Source organism: Galeopterus variegatus, unplaced genomic scaffold, assembly GCF_000696425.1.
Source record: "Galeopterus variegatus unplaced genomic scaffold, G_variegatus-3.0.2 Scaffold119, whole genome shotgun sequence".
Lineage (NCBI taxonomy): Eukaryota > Metazoa > Chordata > Mammalia > Dermoptera > Cynocephalidae > Galeopterus > Galeopterus variegatus.
The window spans coordinates 1,216,784-1,236,191 of record NW_007726230.1 but is presented as its reverse complement, the minus strand read 5'-3'; the positions used below and the strand labels follow the sequence as shown (position 1 = coordinate 1,236,191).

Here is a 19,408-nt window from a genome sequence, read left to right as displayed (position 1 = left end):
TTTAATTTGTGGGTATTTTGCATTGTGATATTTAATCAAGACATTAAGATGAGTAGAGAGTTGTTGATTTAAAACAAGTTTGAGATCCACTAAAATTGTTGCATGACGGTTCTTCTGGTGGCTGTGGAAACTTCACATTTCCTTTGGACATCCTTAGACGTCTGAGCTCTCGAAGTACAACTTCAACGCCCTATGAATTTTGCCATTTTGCTAATGCTGGTTTGCTCTGTGCATCCACCATCCCACTGGAATTATTTATTCCGTTCCTATTGTTTTTTTTTTTTTTTTAAAGATGACCAGTAAGGGGATCTTAACCCTTTACTTGGTGTTGTCAGCACCACGCTCTCGCAAGTGAGCCACAGGCCGGCCCATTCCTATTGATTTTTAAAATAAATCTAATTGAGGAGCTTCTGAGCATTTAGGTCCACATTTTTTTCAGCCTCTATATAGTTTCCATAATTCGTCCCTGGTGGCTCAGTAATCAGGCCTGTTCATCTTGTGTCACATCTCCATCATCTTCACCATCACCTCCTCCTTTCTGTCCTTCAAGTTCTTCCAGCAAGTGAAATCTGGGGAACTTTACTCCTGTAGAGACCCAAGCAACAGCTGAACTCCTTCCCAGGTGTGTGAAAGCATTAGGGCAGGCCACGCCCTTATATCACTCACAACAGCCATGTAGGCACATCTGAGGATTTTTAAAACCCATGGGACAGCTAAAACCCACTAATCTTGTTGGAGCTCGATTGTGCATTTAAGGGAACTAAGGAGATGTTTCTTTTTCTTTTTGGTGGGTGGCCAATATGGGGATCTGAACCCTTGACCTTGGTGTTATAACACCATGCTCTAACCAACTAAGCTAACTGGCCAGCCCATGAGGAGATGTTTCTAATGGCTAGGTGGGCTGGTATGAGGGACACAGGGGTGAGGGCATGTGGACTGTACTCAAAACTCAGCAATGGGGCTCCATGGATCAAACAAACCTGCAGACACCAAGGCAAGACTATGCAGAAGACACCCAGCTTATCGCTCAGTCCATACTACCCACCTCCTGCACAGCCCAACCCCACCCAGGAGTGCGACTCCAGAGTCCCGGGTGCTTCAACAAACCCCTAGGCCCAGAGGCTGTGGTAGTGAGTCCAACGCAGACCCCAGATTTTCATACAGACCAACCATCTTAAAATCCACACTTACCTAGGGATCCTAGAGCTGGCTCACGTGGCAAGGTGACCCTGGCCAAAGGGACTGCCTCATGATGTAGCCCAGACCTGTATCTAGCACTGGGCTTACTGAGGGACACTGTTAGTGAGGCTAAGACCTCCCCAGCTTTTTTTCTGTGTTAAGGAGCTTGCTTCTTGTGTTCACAGATGAGAGCTGGGCTGTCTTACATGTGGGAGATGGATATGTCCTGAAAGTGGGTAGACGGGGTATGGCTTGGGGACTGGACTCGTTATTAATGAGCTTGAAACTTTCACTTTAAAGATTCAGGTCCTATCCCTCTACTCCAGACAAGGGAGGGACAGGTGAGGGGAGACATGAAGGCTATAAGCATGACTCAATATGGTATGTCAGCTGTTTTTTCAGGAATTGGATTGAAAATGGGTGAATGGGGAGTATTATAGTATGTTTGGAAACAGAGAAGATTAGAGGGTTCTGATCTAAAACTTACACCCTTTTCAGGAGAGAGCACTAGGCTAAACATATGAGTGAATCTGCTCGAGGATCTCAGGGCTGTCAGGTCCTTAGACAGGCAGCTGCTATTAAACTTGGCAAGATTCTAGCAGGAATGTCACTTGGGGGCCCTGCTGAGAGATGAAAATGGAAAGGACCCATCCTAATGGGTCTGCTGACTCACTAGGTCACAACAGCCACAATGGTAATGGCCACAGGGCATGGTGAATTGGGAAACTGATGCTGGTTTGTTCTGTGTGAGTCCTTGGGCAAGGAAAAAAAAAAGGCCTAGAGAATCTGATAGTGCTACTTGAGATCAACAAAATGTAGAAAGGCTGAACCTTGTGATTATGGGTGAGCAGCAGCTGCCCATGAACCAACCCACCCTGATCCACAGTGTGCAGGGTGAGCCAAAGCTAGGGAGGCCACACAGCCAGCACTCAGAACAGCAGGAGTCCTGCTCAAAGGTGACGCAAGAGCACATTAGTGTTTTAGCTCAATCACAAACACTGACACCTGTCCAGGCTGGAAACTAGTATTTGTTTTCCAACGGATCACCGAGCTGTTTTCAAAGCCTGGATGTCTTTAGAATCCCTAGGAACATGTTTCCTTTCATGATTTTTACAGCTAACTTTGAGAACACAGTATTAAGATTACCACTATGTAACTCTGTCTGATGGTTGAGCAGGCCAAGGTGCCCACACCTAAGTCCTGGAGTTTATGTCCTTAGTAATAAAGGGTCCACACCACAAGGGTCTTGCCTAATGCATGTCAGGCACTAGGTCAAGCCTCCTCTCTGATGGCCAGAGTCAAATTCCTAAGCCCAATTAAGACTGCCACTGAGGAAACACCCATAGTCCACTCCCTGTCCCACTAATCCTATCCTCTCCAATCACAGAAACAATGCTGGGGCTCAGAGCCTTCCCTTTATCTTGCCACATCCCTCAAGGGCCCTACTTTGCCCCCAAGGAGAGGCAGCTGCAAAGACCACAGACACTCTAATTTACATAAAATTATCTCACTCCTTTTTATTTAAGATTTTTTTATCCAGTTAGTAAAAGAAAGATGTGTCTCTCTTTATACATATGTACAAGTTCAGTTATAAAAATAGACAGCACATTCAAAGAGAAAAAAGGCTTGGCATTTTTCTGATTCCCTCTAAATAGCATCTGTACATAGGAGTCTGGGTTTGAGCAGAGGAATCCTAATGATTTAAATTAAATGATTCCCCTACAACCTCTACTCCAAAAAAAGGTTTAAAAATCAATCTATCTAAACTCAATTCCGCGATTTTCAGGTGTGCAAATTAGAGGCTAGCCTGCCCAAAAGCACCTGCTCCACCAGGGACATTAGGCAGAGGCAGGCAGAAACACCTCCCATGCAAACACCACCCCTTTGCCTCTCTTGGAGGGCAGCAGGCTCAGGCTGTTGGGGCTGGGGCGGGAGGGTCAGTGCCAAGCTTACCCTCTCTCTCCACCTCCCTCCTGCTGTCCCTTCCTTTCTCAGTGCAATACAGACAGTGCATACAGCCAAGCAGGGGGCTGAAGGGCAAGGGTGGGGAGACTGTGCATTCAGGATGGGCAAAGGGAAGTCTGCAAGAGGAGCAGTGAGGATGTCCTGCTGATTGAGGTGGCTCCTGGTCTCTTTACTGGCTACTGAGAGTCCCTTGGGTGGGAGCTGCTGCTACTGTTGCTGGTGGGACCTGAAGGTTCTCTGGTATGAACCATGCAGGACAGGAGAGGAAATGCTAGGAAAACAACTGCCTGTGGGTACGTTTCCTCTCGCCTTTGTCATCCTTCTAAGCCACCACATTGTCTCGCACTCACTGCTCTCTTCAACAATGACACTCTGGCAAATGGGGTTTGAAGACCTGGGGGGCTGCCCAAAGACTGTGGAAACCAGGCACATGATTTCCTCCCTTCCTAGCCCTACAGGAAATCACAGCCTTAAGAGAAATCTCCACTATGGAAGGCTCTTCACAGCACCTGTGGAGCCTTTGCAAGGGACATGGTTAGAGCCAAAGAGTGGAATGGGGATGGAGACAGTGTGCCTGAGCATCTCAAGGGGGTCTATGTCAGGCCCTTCCCCAGTAAACAGGTTTAAGACTTGACCATAAAGTTCATCTGAGATGCCATGGGGCTGATCCCTGTCCTTGGCCCTTCTTCCTATAGGCAACCCCAGAGCACTCCTTCTGAGACACAGGTGAAAAAGTGCTCACACCAAGCACCCGCCTGTCTTTCCCTTGCTGCAACTGGTCATCTCCGCCCTCTGACTCAGGATGTGAGATGCTGCACTGGGCAAGTCATCCAAAGACCATTTGCAGGCTAGGGTTCTAGCCCCTGGTTTGGTTGAAGGAAGATGGAGGGCCTAGATGGTTACCATCCTCCAGAGGGGTTGGTGCCTTTGCCCTGTTTCCGGACCAGGGAGTCTGGGGCGAGGCTGCTGGTCACATGAAGGCTCTTGGGAGTCCCAGGAACATTATTTCCTTTGCTCAAAGGGGAACTCAAGGGAGAAGAGGCGCTTGAAGGTCCAAAGTCAGCAAGGCCAGCAGGCCGAATAAGGGACGTCTGCAGTGGACTGCTGGCGGAGATTCCTGTGGGGATGGAGAAAGAGAAGTGAATAAGCACCAATCCCGAGCGACCTGCCTTGGAGCCTGCAGTGTTAGTTACCAGAGTCTGGATGGAAAAGCAGTGGGGAATCCCTCCCTGTCTTCTTGCCAACTCCTTGGCACATCTGCTTTCTTTTCAGTAAGAGGGATAGGTTCTTAAGAGAAAACATTTACCTAGGCTTCTCCACGTTACTTCATCCACAGAAAGTAAATGTCATCTTGGCACTCTGGACAGAGCACACATTATACAATCTGGGATGCCAAGGCTGTAGGACGAGAGCTGTAACTTACTAGGCACTAATGCATGTTTCTTTTCTTCTTTCTTGGGATACCACATGTGATTAGCTGCTTTCCTTCAAAATTTCACAGAAGATGTCTTCTACTCCCCAGTAAGTCTGGCCAGTGGCACAGCCACCCCTGCTCTTCAAGCCCTGTCTCTTCAAGGACCCAGTTCAAATCCCCGTTCATCGGTGATAGCTCCCTGGGTTACAGTGAACTTTCCTTTTTCCCAGTATGAGCCAAATCCACTTACATCTAATAACATATGTCTAATATGTTTCTTCAATTGTTTCTTGTGTGCTGGTTTTACTTTCATGAAAGAGAATCCTAAGTGCTTGGTGAGCAGACAAGTCTCTCCTTATCCACAGTGGAACTGCAGACAATCTCCTACCCAATTCTTTACCTTAGTGTCCACTTCCGGTTACCAAGCATTGCTGACTTTTCTTGTGCTGCTCTACCCCTGTGCTCTCTTCTCACTCCAGGTTTCCAGAAGAAACCCTGATGAGCATCATACTCTGCCCCATCCATGGTGAGGCCCTGCCATGGCAGCCTTGACTACTGGCATGACTGCTGTTTTTCAAGGGTGTGATGAACTGGCAAAGGGTTAAGAAATACTAGCCTAGGCAACCATAATTCATATTTCCTGAATGAACTAATAAATGTAAGCTGAGATTCCTGCAGTAGGAGAAAGGGGAGGTGAAAATCAACATTCACTGAGCACTTAGTACAGGCCAAACATTGTCTACTTGCTACAAGAATCCTAAGAGCTAATTCTAAGCCAATGTTTTGAATGGGGAGAGAGTTCAATAAATCATCATGTTCATATGTCCTGCATTCCATGGCTCTAATCATCCTTCACATGTCCTGGTCACAACTTCCTTTTTTTTGTTTTTTATTATAAAGATGACCGCTAAGGGGATCTTAACCCTTGACTTGGTGTTGTCAGGACCACGCTCAGCCAGTGAGCGAACGGCCATCCCTACATAGGGATCCGAACCCGAGGCCTTGGTGTTATCAGCACCGCACTCTCCCGAGTGAGCCATGGGCCGGCCCACAACTTCCTTTCCAAACTGTCCCTAGACCCTCGTCATACACCTGCTAAGCTACTGTCCATCAGGTCTCGCCATGTCTTCTCAACCTTGACTCTCTCAGCTCCTCTTCAGCAAAACCTGATTGACCTGCTCAGTTACCCCCAATATGCCTTGTTTGTTGCGAACTTTCTGTCGCCAGTCCAAATCCTTCCCTATCCTTCTCTTTTCTGAATTCCAGCCTGGCAAATGCACCGGCAAATACATGGTTCCTCCTCCTTCTGACCTACAACCACAATTAAGCCTTCCTTCTCTTTTCACTTGTCTGTATATTGCCTTGTATTGCTGACAAACATATTCTATGCACAGCTTCTCTATCTCACTTCTATTATACACTCAACAGCAGGGTCCATGTGTTATATTTCTATGTACACAGCAGGTGCTTAATACCTAAGGTGAGGAATCACACAGCTGGATGAATGTCAACTATGCTAGCCTAGATTACTGAAATATGGGTCTCAGAAAAAAGCCTAGGAAGAAAAACAATTCTTGAAGGAACTGATTCAGATAAAATTCTGAATGTTTAAGGTAGTATAGATCATGATTCTACTCTCTCTTTTCACAGCTACTTCCAATTCAAAGATAGCACTGTACCAAGTCAAAAGGGCAAGGGGAGAGGTAAGACTGCTCAATGCAAAGAAGCAGAACCCCAGTCTGGGCTCTGGTGAAGTTCCCCGCTGGGGTGTATCCTACATGTTCTACCTGGCAGAACACTCAATAAAATTTTGTCTGTTTCTGACCAGAATGGAGCCTGCAGCCACCCTGGGCCTCCGTACCTTTAGACACGTTGTACCCGTAAGCAGCATAGGCAGCTGCAGAGGCTGCTGCAGCCCCTGCTTTGGCTCCTGCCATCGCGGCGGCACTGCCTGCCGTGGACTTCCGGCTTCGGCCTTTCCCTGCTCCTTTGGCTGTGCTTCCTGAACCTTTGGGGCGGCCTCGGCTTCGGGCTGAGTGACCACGTCCTACAGCTGGCATTTCCTGGATAGAAATTCCTGTTGGAACAAATGGGCCAAGAGGAAAAAAATGAATCTCTCTCTTTTTTTTTTCTTCCTTTTTGTCTTTTTTCGTGTCCAGCAATGGATCACAACCCTCAGTGTCGCGCCCGGACCGGGACGGCAACGGGATCGCAACCCTTGGCGCTGCGCCCGCACCTCGCTCAGCCAGTGAGCGGGAACTGGTCTGTATGTGGGATCCGAACCCTCGGCGGGAGCGCCACCGCGCTCCCAAGCAGCGCACTGTAGCAGTGCGCCACCGGGCAGGCCCAATGAATCTCTTCAAAATGTTAATTTAAGGGCTGGCCAGTTAGCTCAGTTGGTTAGAGCGTGGTGCTGATAATACCAAGGTCAATGGTTTGATCCCTGTACTGGTCAGCTGCCAAAACAACAAAAGCAAAAAACCCAAGCACATCGGTCACGAAAAAGACAAAAAAAAAAAAAAAAATCCCATCTTTAGGGCCGAGCCCGTGGCATACTCGGGAGAGTGCGGCGCTGGGAGCGCGTTGGCGCCCCCGCCGTGGGTTTGGATCCTATATAGGGATGGCCGGTGCGATGCGCTCACTGGCTGAGCGTGGTACGTCTGGTCACAAAAAAAAAAAAAAAAAAAAAAAAACCCAAGCACATTACTAAATAAACCCCAGGGATTTGCTACCTGGAATTGTCCTGCTTCTGCCCTAGAGAGTCAACTTTTAGTCCCAAGTTTTAAACCTAGAGCTCCCTGAGAAACAGCAGCAACACTGGGCTCCACACAACAAAGTGGGGAAAGGCCCAGAGAAGCTAATTTTCATTAAATACTAGCAAAAATAAGGATGAAATATGAAAGACGGGATGACTTTTTTCTTTTCTTTTTTTTTTTTTAAACATCCAATTTATCTCGAAGTTTTAAATCTTTATAAAGTTCTCATTTCTCTTTCCCTAAACCTTCTCTTCCTTTCACTTGACAGGGCTATTGAAAGAAAAAGCCTATACAACCTTTTCGGTCCATTCTATTCTTCTTCAAAGAAAAAATAAAATGCCATTATCCTAGAAGAAATCAGGACTTACCCACAACCAAACCAATGCTTTTCTCAAGGCAGTATCTCCTAAGCTGTAGGCGATAGCAGCATCACTTACCATTCACGGTGTCTGAGACAGAGCCTGTTATGGAAGCAGGAGAGTTGGTGGCTCGAGACTGAGGGGCAGAAGAGGCTGGGTCATCCACTATGACCAGCATGTCACTGCTGCTCTCGTCAGGGGGAATGGAGCCAGTGTGCAGCTCACTGCTGATGGAGATCTAGATGAGAAAGAGCCGAGTTCACCAGTGCCCACAGCCATGGCCCTCGCTCCAGGTGACAGCATGCCTCACAAGGCTTGTCACTATCTGCCCCTCCTGCTTGGTTGTTGACGCTGAGATCCCCTGCTTTGGCTTCCAAGAAGCCAGCCTGTCCTCCTTTGTTTTTCTCCTTATGGACCCCACATGCAACCCCTCCCTTCTACAAGGCAGGAGGACTCCAGGAGAACCAAAGGCTCCTCAGCCATGTGTCCCTTCTCCAAGGTCAAGATGCAGTCCCCACTGCTGTGATAAAAGCACCTAAAAGGAGCCTCACCTCACTGAAAGGACTGGGCATGGCCGAGTCTACGCTAATGAAGGAGTCGTCTCCATCAGCAGAGAGGTTGGAGTTATCAGCCGAGGGAACAAATGGGATCACCAGGTTCACACCTTCTTTTCTCCTTTTCCCATCCAATTCATCTTCCTTTTTCTTCTGGGAACACACAAATCAGGAAATACAGAAAAAGCATAAAGATACGCCCCAAGAGAAAAGCAGAATTAGGGAAAAAAAATGATAACAGAACTTTTATTCTTTACTTTATAAACTTCTCAATTAGCATATTTTTAAGAAAGAAAAAACTCATAAGGAAGGAGGAAATAGATGGTTTAATAAGAGTTCATGTGCATTCTACCATAGTAATACAGAGTTTAAAGGTAGGCCATTGCACTGAACCAGAGCCATACTAAGCCTGATCCTCATGGGGCAACGGGCGTGGCTAGACTCCAGCACATCCAAGCAGCAGCACTTATCAGGGCGAAATGAATGAAGTCCCACAAAATTGTGGGTCAGTGCTTTCAATATATTTTCTGCACATCTGTTCTTTTTTTTTTTTAAAGACTGTCTAGAGCAGTTTTAGGTTCACAGCCAAACTGAGAAGATGCATGTCCTTTTTTGCTCTGCATGTTTTAAATATGCATAAGGAGAATGAAAGCCTTATATCCAGGAATAATGGGTTGCTTCTGTCGCTATTTCCTCAATTTACATGTAAATTCTCAAGGGCTGAGTTACTGACCTACACTAAGTAGTTCTAGAACCAAGTTCAGTAGGGCTCTGTCACAGATTAGGGACCTGGAATCACGGAATGTGCTTGCACATATCTAGGCATCTCATCCATTCACTGCACCACTGCATTTGTATCTACACCTCTAGTAGGGTTAATATGGTTATGCCTTTGTGCGTTTATATTATCACTGGGAAGCTATTATTTTATGCTTAGAACAGGGATGATATCTGATGCAAACTGTAAACCCTAAAATGTCCTATGTGAAAAAACCACCTTTTCTTCTTTGATATTGTTTCTGAATGTTAAAGCTATTTTTATTTTAAAGAGTAATAAGTAATGGGTTAGATGATTGAGACTGGAGTCATAAAAGAGAGCCTGGGGAAATGGGTAGAGATGGCAGCCCAGGCTAGGAGGATCCTGATCCTTCATTCCTACGATTTTCGATCTTAGTAAATGAAGTGAGTACCACGACCATCCTTCAGGATAAAAAGAGTTCTGCTTAGAGCAGGTCTAATCAAGAATGTAAATTTTTTTTTTTTAAAGATGACTGGTAAGGGGATCTTAACCCTTGACTTGGTGTTGTCAGCACCACGCTCAGCCAGTGAGCTAACTGTTCATCCCTATGTAGGATCCGAACCCGTGGCCTTGCTGTTATCAGCAACACACTCTCCCGAGTGAGCCACGGGCTGGCCCTAAGAATGTAAATTTTGCAACAGGAAGAACTTACACATCTACTAGAAGATGATGATGTTATATAGATAGGCTCCTGGGCTCCTGACCATCAATGTCATACTGCCACAGGGACATGAGACCCAATACAAGCTTGGACAAGGGGCAAAAGCCAACTTACACTTAAAACAGAACAGTCTGAAAATGTGGCAGATAATATGCTTCAGGCAAACCAAACAGGCCAGGAATATGGGGCATGGACAAGGATGGGATTTGAGGGCAGAGCCATAGAGATGTCTGAAGCTCATGTGGCTAACTTGTTCAAGATTAGGAGCCCGTCTAGGGCTGGTGAAGATGGGAAGGATAGTACAACCCAAAGGTAAGCCAAACCCATCAGAAAAAAACAGAAAGCAAGTTAAATGGTGCCAAACCACAGCCCTGGGTTATAACCAGTTTGGAACCTAGTGAGAACTAATGAGCTTACTCTTACTCAGAGTAAGTCCTGAAGGTCTCACTTCCAATTTACATGTCAGTAAAGACCAGGGATAAGAATTACTGATATGATACTTTAGTAGAAACAGCAAGATAGGGAGAAATGTAGGGAAACAACAGCCCTTGCCTGCTAGGCTCAGGCAGGAAAAGTCAGAAGGGAGACACAAGACAGCTCAAATACATGACGTGAATTGGAGAAAAACAGATGAACAGACTGGCCAGGGATTTATTTTTCCAATGGCATATGACACTGAATTGTACACTAGCAGAATTATGGTGGAAGGAACTATTAGGCCTTTTCTAAGATTCTATGGAATCTAATAATATATTTAAGTAACATCCATGTTACCCACATTTTAGCCTTATGCTTTGTAATAGCCCTGACAAATGGTTTCCATCATTCAACTGTGAGCACTGACAGGGTAGATCTGTGTGGCAAGTACATGTCTACCAAGGCTGCATTTCTCCTGATCAAACATCAGTCAGCCCAGAACTGCTGCTAATCACACACATCTGGAGCTGGATCCCAACCAGTATCCAAGACAATAAGCCATGTACCCTGAAGCCTTTTCTGTAAGCATCCCATGTCCCACCAGCCCCTACCCACCACCCCAGGCTGGAGATACCTTCTCTGCATATTTTTCCCGCTTGCGCTTGCGCTCTTTCACTCGGTTGGTTTCCTCCTGCTGCCGTTTCTCTTCCTGCCGCAGTCTCACTACCAAGAAAATCAGAAGATCTGATGAAGTACCTGTAGCAATCATAATCCTCATTTTCTGAAATTAAGGTGGCCATATCCTCTGACGTTTATGTTCCGAGGTATGACTTCTACCTGTTTAAGACAGATAACGTGATTTTCTAACTCAGAGAAAGAACAGAGTTCTTGAATTCTTGACAGCTTTTGGGTTCAAGCCATGATTCTATTTAATTATTATGAGCCTTGCCTTGTCTCTCCCCACCCCACTTTCCTTTTCCGCCTTTTAATATCTCTGCATTGCACAGATCAAGTGTGGTTGTAGAGTTCCAAAAGGTTTTTGGAAAGCGCTGGCAAATGTGAGCTTATTTTCTGATGTAATGCTATGGAAGTCCTCGGAAGCTCACAGGATAAATCTGAAACCCAAAGTTCTCAAAAGCCAGAAACACATGGGAGAAGGGTTTATATGGTTACAACAATGTACTTCTCCAACTTCCCCATAAAAACATTTCTCTGGGCAGAAGAGTAAATTCATTACTGCTGAGGAATGAGTATAGCCTTCCTTGTGCAAGCTAAGCTTATTTGAAGTTATATTTACTTCTAAAATACAAATTTTGGCTTCTACTCCACAACAAATTCTTGTTTGGTTCTTAACATAAAGTATTAATATAAAAATGTTTCTCTCCAAATATAGCATTTGGCTTTGCCTACCTTGGCACACAGCCAAATACCCCTTCCATTCTCAGATGTGTGGGGCTAGAGAGGAGAGAGCAGAAAGAGGTTCAGAGTACATACGTTTCTTCTCCAGCTCTTCATCATCTAGAAGAAGACTAACCACCTCTTTGGGTTTCAAGGTATCTGGTTTGAAGTTCCCACCCGAAATCACCATTCGCTGAATCTACAAAAAGCAAATCAAAACATCACCTCCAGACATCCATTCCCTTATGGCAAATATCCACAAAGAAATAAACATTTTTTCAACCCGCTACTCAGGTGAGACCTATTTCTTTCTCATTCATCTGACTGGCTCTCATTATTCATCCAACAGAAAGGAAATGAAAACTTCCTGGCTTGGGACTGCTAATTGATAGCTAGAAAATCCAATAATATTGAATCAGGATAGAAAAAACCAAAAAAATAATTTCTTTGGAAACCAGCAAATTTGGCATACAACTCAGAGGCAGATAAGGTAAGAGTACTATAATGAGAGTTCTAAAATGTCATTCCTTCTTCCTCTGAATGTAAGAGTATGTCAAACATGAGAGCATTACTGGTGTCAATCTCCACATAAACCACAGCTAAATCTTGGCTACGGATACCATGCTAGTGGAAGGGAGTAAGGCATGGCCAGGGCAGTCAAGACTGCTACTATACAAGACCTGATTTTACTTTCTGTTGAGAAGAAATTCCAGTTGCTTCATAACCAATGAAAGGCAAAAGAGTCTTAAATAGCCTTAGTCTAGTCAATGTGGTAGGACTTCCCATTTTCTCTGGCAGTACAGTAATTCTTTTTCCCTGTGCTTACCTCACTCTTCTCCTTGGCTCTCTGTAGAATGCGCTCTTCAATGGTGCCTTTACAGATTAGGCGGTACACAGTAACCTGCTTTGTCTGCCCCAAGCGGTGGGCCCTATCCATGGCCTGCTGGTCCACAGTGGGGTTCCAGTCGCTATCATAGAAAATCACCTGCACAGGCAGGATGAGAATACAGCAAAAACTTTAGAACTCTCAGGGCAGAGCAAGAAATTCTGAGAGCAACGCAGCTACACTTGTGTTTGCAATTGTCTGGTGTCAACAGGGTCAGATTCTTTCTATGATATTAAGATAAGATATAAATCTCATAAGACCAAGTCACTCTTTCACTTGCCCAGGACAAAAGACACACTCCTGACTTTTTTCCATAGTCTTCATTTAAAAACAGGGAGTGGCAATAATATTAAGTTAACATTTACTGCAGTCATTATTCTAAATGTATTAACTTACTTAAATCCCACAATCACCATGATTTAGGTACTATTAAGACCCCCATTTTACAGATCAAGAGACTGAGGTACAAAGGAATTAGAGAATTTATCCAAGTCACACAGCCTAAATAAGTGGTGGGGCTAAGATGTGAGGGATGGGAAAGCCTCCTCTTTAACATTGGGGTTACATGGAAAGAGACCCCATGAATTCCAAGAACAGAATGGTTAAAGGGTTCCCTGGAAGCTACTTCTAGTTTGCTGAACAAGAAACAAACAACAACAAAATGTACTACCGCCAAGTGATCCTAAAACCAACAGACTCCTTGGTCCTCTGCCCTTGAGGCTACTATCCAACACTGTGGACCTCCTGAAAGAATCCCAGTTCAAAATGGCCCTCATGTCTCACGCATCTTCCTCTATATCCAATCAAGTCACCAAATCTAGCCAGTGCTTCTTCAGAAATGAATCTGTCCTTTCCAGAGTCCCACTGTCACCATCCTGGACCAGGCCCTCACTACCTACATCTGGATCACTAGTGCTCTGTTAGATCAGCAGGCTTCCTAGATCTCAGTCTCTTTCTTCTTCCATTTACCTTGGGTATTACAATAGGCTATTCCATCTCTCTGCTGGCTATGCCCTAACATGTCAAGCCCAAACTCCCCTAAATAATCACGCCCTCCTATACTGAGCCAACTTCATTACCCCTTCTTTCTTAACACAAATATGCTCCTCCTTTTAGTAGGATGGGTCTCTTCAGTATTCCTCATTTATATTACATTGGTTTGTACCTCTTTTTGCTTGAGTTATTTCTCTGACCTAGAATCCCTCAACTCTGTATTGGTCCTTTTAAGTTCAGTTCAAGCTTCATCACTTCCAGGAAGGCCACCCTGATTTCTCTCATCTACAATGACATCTCCTTTTTCTATCCCTATGCCTACTGGCACTAGTGTACATATAAATCTCACTGAGTTCTCACAAAAACCCTATATATATCCTCCATCTTACAAATAAGGAAGAATCTGGCCTTAGATCACAGTGAGTGGCTGGGCTGGGGTTTGACCTAACAGTCTCCCTCCACAACCTGTACTAGTAACAATGCTACATTGCCTACCTACCTTGGGCCAAGTCCCCACTTAATCACTGACTGTCTTCTATGAGCGTCCAATTATTTCATGTGAACTTTTTAAAAGAGTGAGTCATTCCTGAAACTCTTTGTCTATGATGCTTTTCCCATTTCTTAACACTATTCCTAAGTAATTTATTTATTTTCTCACTTAAACATGGAAGCAATTCTTCTGCTATTCTCTGCAGAATTCAGAACTTTGGTAAAGATGGACAAAAGGCATCTGCATTTTCAATGCTCTTGTCTCTACTAATAAGGACCTCCATTGGCTCTTTCTTATAGTGTCCTTTTTGTCTTGCTTTTGTATGAGGTATAATCCTGCAATTTTTAGCATAGGTTGGAATCCTTGAGGAGAAAATTGCCAACTGCCAGCCAAAGAAAAGGTCATTGTGAAAGCTTATTATTATTCCACAGTGTCTACAGACCTAAGATCTGGAAGTCCACAATGCTTGTCACTCTACAGGAACACAGGGACCTGACCACAGGACATTTTGGAGTTTCAAATGGAACATGTAAAATTCTGCAAAGTCCGGTTTAAACTTTTATGGGGAACAAAGAAAGTTGAGGACAGAGTTAAAAAGGAGACCTCCAGTTGGACTGGGAGTAACATTACTTGCACAACATACCAAAATGACTATATGTAAACTGAGGGCTGATGTCACACCCAAACAACAGTACCTTGAGCTTGAGCTGTCCAAGCCTAGGCAATGGTTCAGCATGAATTCATAATGGAGAGGTGTATATTCTGAATCATTTCATAGGAACTGTCTTAACATTTACATTTTTTCCTAGAAGTCTCAGTGGCAACCAAACCTGATTCAACTTGAGGTATTCTGAGCTCACAACAACAAGAAGATTAAAGCCTAAGGAAATAGGTTTAAAATTTAACTTCAAAAAAATCCAAATTTAGTAGATTAAATGAGTTAAAGGAGGTGGGAAATTTCGGAGAAAAAGAGGATAAAATAGGATTCTGTTCAGAAAAATACACAGAGAAAAATATGAAATATGTATAAGCTAATAGGTTAAAACAAGAATATGAGTGGGAGAACCAAAAAACAAGATAGATATATGGTTATTATCTAATTTGACAACCAAATGAATACTGAATCACCCATGATGTGAAGTGGGGAGGGGTGCTGGGGAAGACAAGGGACCACAGCGGGAGAGATGACCTGTATTTAGTAATAGTGTTTATGGAGCTCAGTGAGATATTCTAGAAAAAAAACAAATAACAATTAAAGGACTAGAATAAGTGACTTAACCAGGGAAGATTTAAGCACGTCAATCTACAGAGCGTGGCCCAGCAATGACTAAGGGGAAATATATTAATAGTCAGCACCTTCATGAAGTTGTAAACACAAAGCTGAGCAGGCACTGAGAAAGGGAGCAGGGGAGAGGGTGGAGGAAGGTGGGAGTTGCGATGGGGTGGACGGGCCTGCCTATATAGGTCAATAACAGGGAGTTTCAGGGGATAAGGGAGTGAAATGGAAAACAGGAAAATTTCTAGAGGAACAACCGGAAAAAGTTGGACTAACACTTGGAGGGTGGAGCTTTTTCTCCCAAGAGAGTGGGTGGATGTTCAGCCCTTGGGAGAGCTAAAAGCTGTATGGGCTTCTCATACTGCTACTAAGGGGAAAAAAAGCTCCTCATTCTCTCTACACATATGCATTTTAAAAAATTTATTTATTTATTTATTTATTTATTTGTCCTTTTTGAGATCGGCTGCGTGGCGCTCAGCCAGTGAGTGCACTGGCGGCATCCCTATATAGGATCCGAACCCGAGGCCAGAGCACTGCTGCGCTCCCAGCACTGCACTCTCCTGAGTGCGCCACGGGCTCGGCCCTACATATGCATTTAAAACAGGTCTGACACAGAAACAAAAACAAACAGTGCAGTTTATTTTATTTTATTTTTTAAAAGATGACCGGTAAGGGGATCTTAACCCTTGGCTTGGTGTTGTCAGCACCACACTCAGCCAGTGAGCGTACCAGCCATCCCTATATAGGATCTGAACCCATGGCCTTGGTGTTATCAGCAACGCACTCTCCCGAGTGAGCCACAGGCCAGCCCTAAACAGTGCAGTTTATAACAACCCCTCACTAAACAGAGTTAAATGCAAATATATCCCTACTCCAGGAAGAATACACAAAGAACATAGACAGTAAGGGCCAGCTACTATTTGTCACTTGTTAAAATCATTATTTTACTAATAGAATGGAAGAAACGGTTTACAAATACATGTTTACATATGTATTCTCAATCAGGAGACATTAAGTCTTTCCTGACATTTTAGGCTGACTAACCTCTTCCTTGTCCATAAATGGTTCTGGGGATCTCCCAAAGCTAAATAAATCTCAGGGCAAAGGAAAAATGTCAAGACAAGCAGCTAAACCTATTGTTTCTTTTTTTTTTCCCTTTTTGTCTTCTTTCGTGTCCGGCAACGGATTGCAACCCTCAGTGTCGCGCCCGTACCGGACCGGGACCGGCAACGGGATCGCAACCCTCGGCGCTGCGCCCGCAGCTCGCTCAGTCAGTGAGCGGGAACCGGTCTGTATGTGGGATCCGAACCCTCGGCGGGAGCGCCGCCGTGCTTCCCAAGCGGCGCACTGTAGCAGTGCGCCACCGGGCCGGCCCAACCTATTGTTTCTCTAATACCCCCCCCCACACACACACCCATAATGAGTTCACACACAGCATAACCAAGGAATTGCAATCTTGCTGTCCCATTTTTCTTTTCTTCTTCTTTTTTTTTTTTGGAAGCTGGCCAGTACTGGGATCCGAACTCTTGACCTTGGTGTTACAAGGCTGCAGTTTGCTGTCCCATTTTTCTAAGGAGTATTTAGGATTTTCTAATTTACAAGAGAATCCCCAAGCCTTCCCCAAAATTTAAAATGTAAGTTATTTTGGAATTCAGAATACAGTGCATTTGGAGCCTCTCTTTAGTCCCCAGGATGAAAAAGGAATTCCTACATCTATTTCTCTAGCTATGGATTAGGGGCCTAGTCCTACTTTGGTTCTTTGTGGCTAGCAGGAGCTCCTTATCCCCACAGGGTAAACTAAATGAACCTTGGAAGTATGATGCAGATCTCCCCCTTCAAATCTGCTTATTTTCTTGACCCTCAAGAGGAACTATTCCTTAAGAAAACCATAGACCAAACCTAAGACAGGCAAGCTGAGAAGGGAAATACATTTTAATAAAATAAACTTATGCTAGATCTCCCCAGTGGCTTCATCAAGCCTCATGGTCTTAAATGTCATCTATGACCTGCTAATCCCAAAATACATCTTCAGACCCAATCTTTCTCCTGAACTCCAAACCCTGCTGCCTGGGTGACAGTGACACTTAATGTCTGATACTCCTAACTCATCCTCTTGCTTCTTCCTTTCTCCCTATAGTGTTTTCTTTCCTCCACTCCAGACAGAAGCCAGAGGGATACATGTAAAACCCAAGCCAGATCATGTTACTCTTCTACTGAAATTCTTCCAATGGGCCCCCTTCTGAAAGTCCTTATCATGGCCTACTAAGCCCTACATGATCTACTTCCACAATACTTGTCTCATACCACTCTCCTCCCTCACTGATTCTGTTCCATGTACACTGGACTCCTTGCTGTTGCTTGAATATACCAAGCACGTTCTCACTTCAGGACTTTGTACTTATCTCCTCTGCCTGGAGCACTCTTCTTTCTGCCAGATATACACTTGGCTTGCTTCCTCACTTTCTTCAGATCTTGGCTCAAATGTCGCCTTATCAGAGAAGCCTTAACAACCCATATAAAACAGAAATCCCTGATTATTCTATCACCTGCTAATTATTTTTCTTCATAGCATATTACATATTCATAATACATATTATTAGTATTTAAAATTTGTTTATACTATTCCCCCCCACCCAGCTCCCAACAAAAATGTAATTTCTGGTAACTATGAGGACAGAAATGGAACTTCGTTTTGTTGTGTGCTAAATTCCTAACGTCTAAAAGAGTGCTGGATTCTTGGTGAATGCTCTTTAAACATTTGTTGAAGAAATGAATGAACAAATGAACGAATGCATCAATGAACAAACAAACTTTTCCAGGCAATAGAAATACAAAGTTATGATACTTCCTCCCATTGATGAGATTGAAGTCTAGTGTGTAAAATAATTACTTACAATATAATATGATTAACTTGAGTAGAAGGAGGGGTCTGGGAAGGAATGTTGACACCTGAATGGGGCTTTAAAGAACAAACAGAAGTTTACCAGGTTATAGAGGAGGCTAACAGGAGGATGATCTAGGCTGAGGGAACAGTTTATGTGACAGTATGATACAGCGTGGAGTGTTCAGGAAACTACATGTCAATCATTATTTCTGGGACATTAATTTTGGAAGTGAAAGTGGTCTGGCAGTTAGATTGGAAAGGTAGATGAAGGCCACAAGTGAAGAGCTTTGTATGCCATTCAAGGGAGCTTACACTTTAGAAGAGGTTAGATGCCAAAAATGGACATCCGGGTCTTATGATTTATAGTTAGTGATATTACAGAACCTCTTTTTTTTTTTTCCCTTTTTGTCTTTTTTTCGTGTCCGGCAACAGATTGCAACCCTCAGTGTCGCGCCCGTACCGGACCGGGACCGGCAACGGGATCTCAACCCTCAGTGTTGCATCTGCAGCTCGCTCAGCCAGTGAGCGGGAATCGGTCTGTATGTGGGATCCGAACCCTCGGCGGGAGCGCCGCCGCGTTCCCAAGCGGCGCACTGTAGCATTGCGCCACCGGGCCGGCCCCCTCTTTTTTTTATTCTTGAAGGCAGGTAGTTCTATGGTGTAGTAGTTAATAAGGAAAAAGAGTGGACACAGCCTAGGAGTGGAAACTGAGAAACACAGGATCTAGGTCCAGCTTTGCCACTGTTGAGTCTATTCAAGCCTTTTCACCCCTGTACCTCATTTCTCCATGACCCGCCTGAGTTTGCATCTTCCTCATACTTGTGGGGATTTTGATGCTCTCTATTTCACAGAGAAGCACCACATAGTGACATTTTTATAGTCATGACTTTTATAAAACAATTCCCTATTTCTCTATTTTTAAATCTCATGCTTGCTGAAACTGTTATTAAATACATTTGAATCCTGAGAATAATTCTGAGATTCAAAAGGAATGCTTTATTCTTCTCCCGTTCAGACATGTAGGTTATTCCTTCAAGGAGACTGGGCATAAAAAGACGGATACTTTGTTTTTATTATTTTATTTTATTTTTAGTTTTTTTCCTTTTTGTCTTTTTTCGTGTCCAGCAACGGATCACAACCCTCAGTGTTGTGCCCGTACCGGACCGGGACCGGCAACGGGATCGCAACCCTCGGTGTTGCGCCCGCACCTCGCTCAGCCAGTGAGCGGGAACCGGTCTGTATGTGGGACCCGAACCCTCGGCGGGAGCGCCGCCGCACTCCCAAGCGGCGCACTGTAGCAGTGCGCCACCGGGCCGGCCCTGTAATGGGCTTATTTTTAAGTAAAATAATAAATATTTAAAATTGTATTCAGTTTTA

The 19,408-nt window shown here is 44.4% G+C and overlaps 1 protein-coding gene and 1 non-coding gene across 2 annotated transcripts in view; one reads left to right on the top strand and one right to left on the bottom strand.

Annotated features, from left to right (window-relative positions):
• Positions 1-2,670: 2,670 nt before the first annotated feature.
• INO80 (INO80 complex subunit) overlaps positions 2,671-19,408 on the bottom strand; it is a 101,851-nt gene continuing 85,113 nt past the window's right edge. Inside the window, exons 29-35 of the mRNA XM_008587712.1 lie at positions 12,329-12,487; positions 11,599-11,701; positions 10,739-10,827; positions 8,225-8,380; positions 7,752-7,911; positions 6,420-6,635; positions 2,671-4,261 (exon numbers count right to left, since the gene is read on the bottom strand). Of these exons, the coding sequence (XP_008585934.1) occupies positions 4,044-4,261; positions 6,420-6,635; positions 7,752-7,911; positions 8,225-8,380; positions 10,739-10,827; positions 11,599-11,701; positions 12,329-12,487 (1,101 nt within the window). The 3' untranslated portion in view covers positions 2,671-4,043. The remainder of the gene's footprint in view (positions 4,262-6,419; positions 6,636-7,751; positions 7,912-8,224; positions 8,381-10,738; positions 10,828-11,598; positions 11,702-12,328; positions 12,488-19,408) is intronic.
• On the top strand, positions 6,940-7,013 carry TRNAI-GAU. The gene has a single exon. It is a non-coding gene; the product is annotated as a tRNA-Ile (tRNA).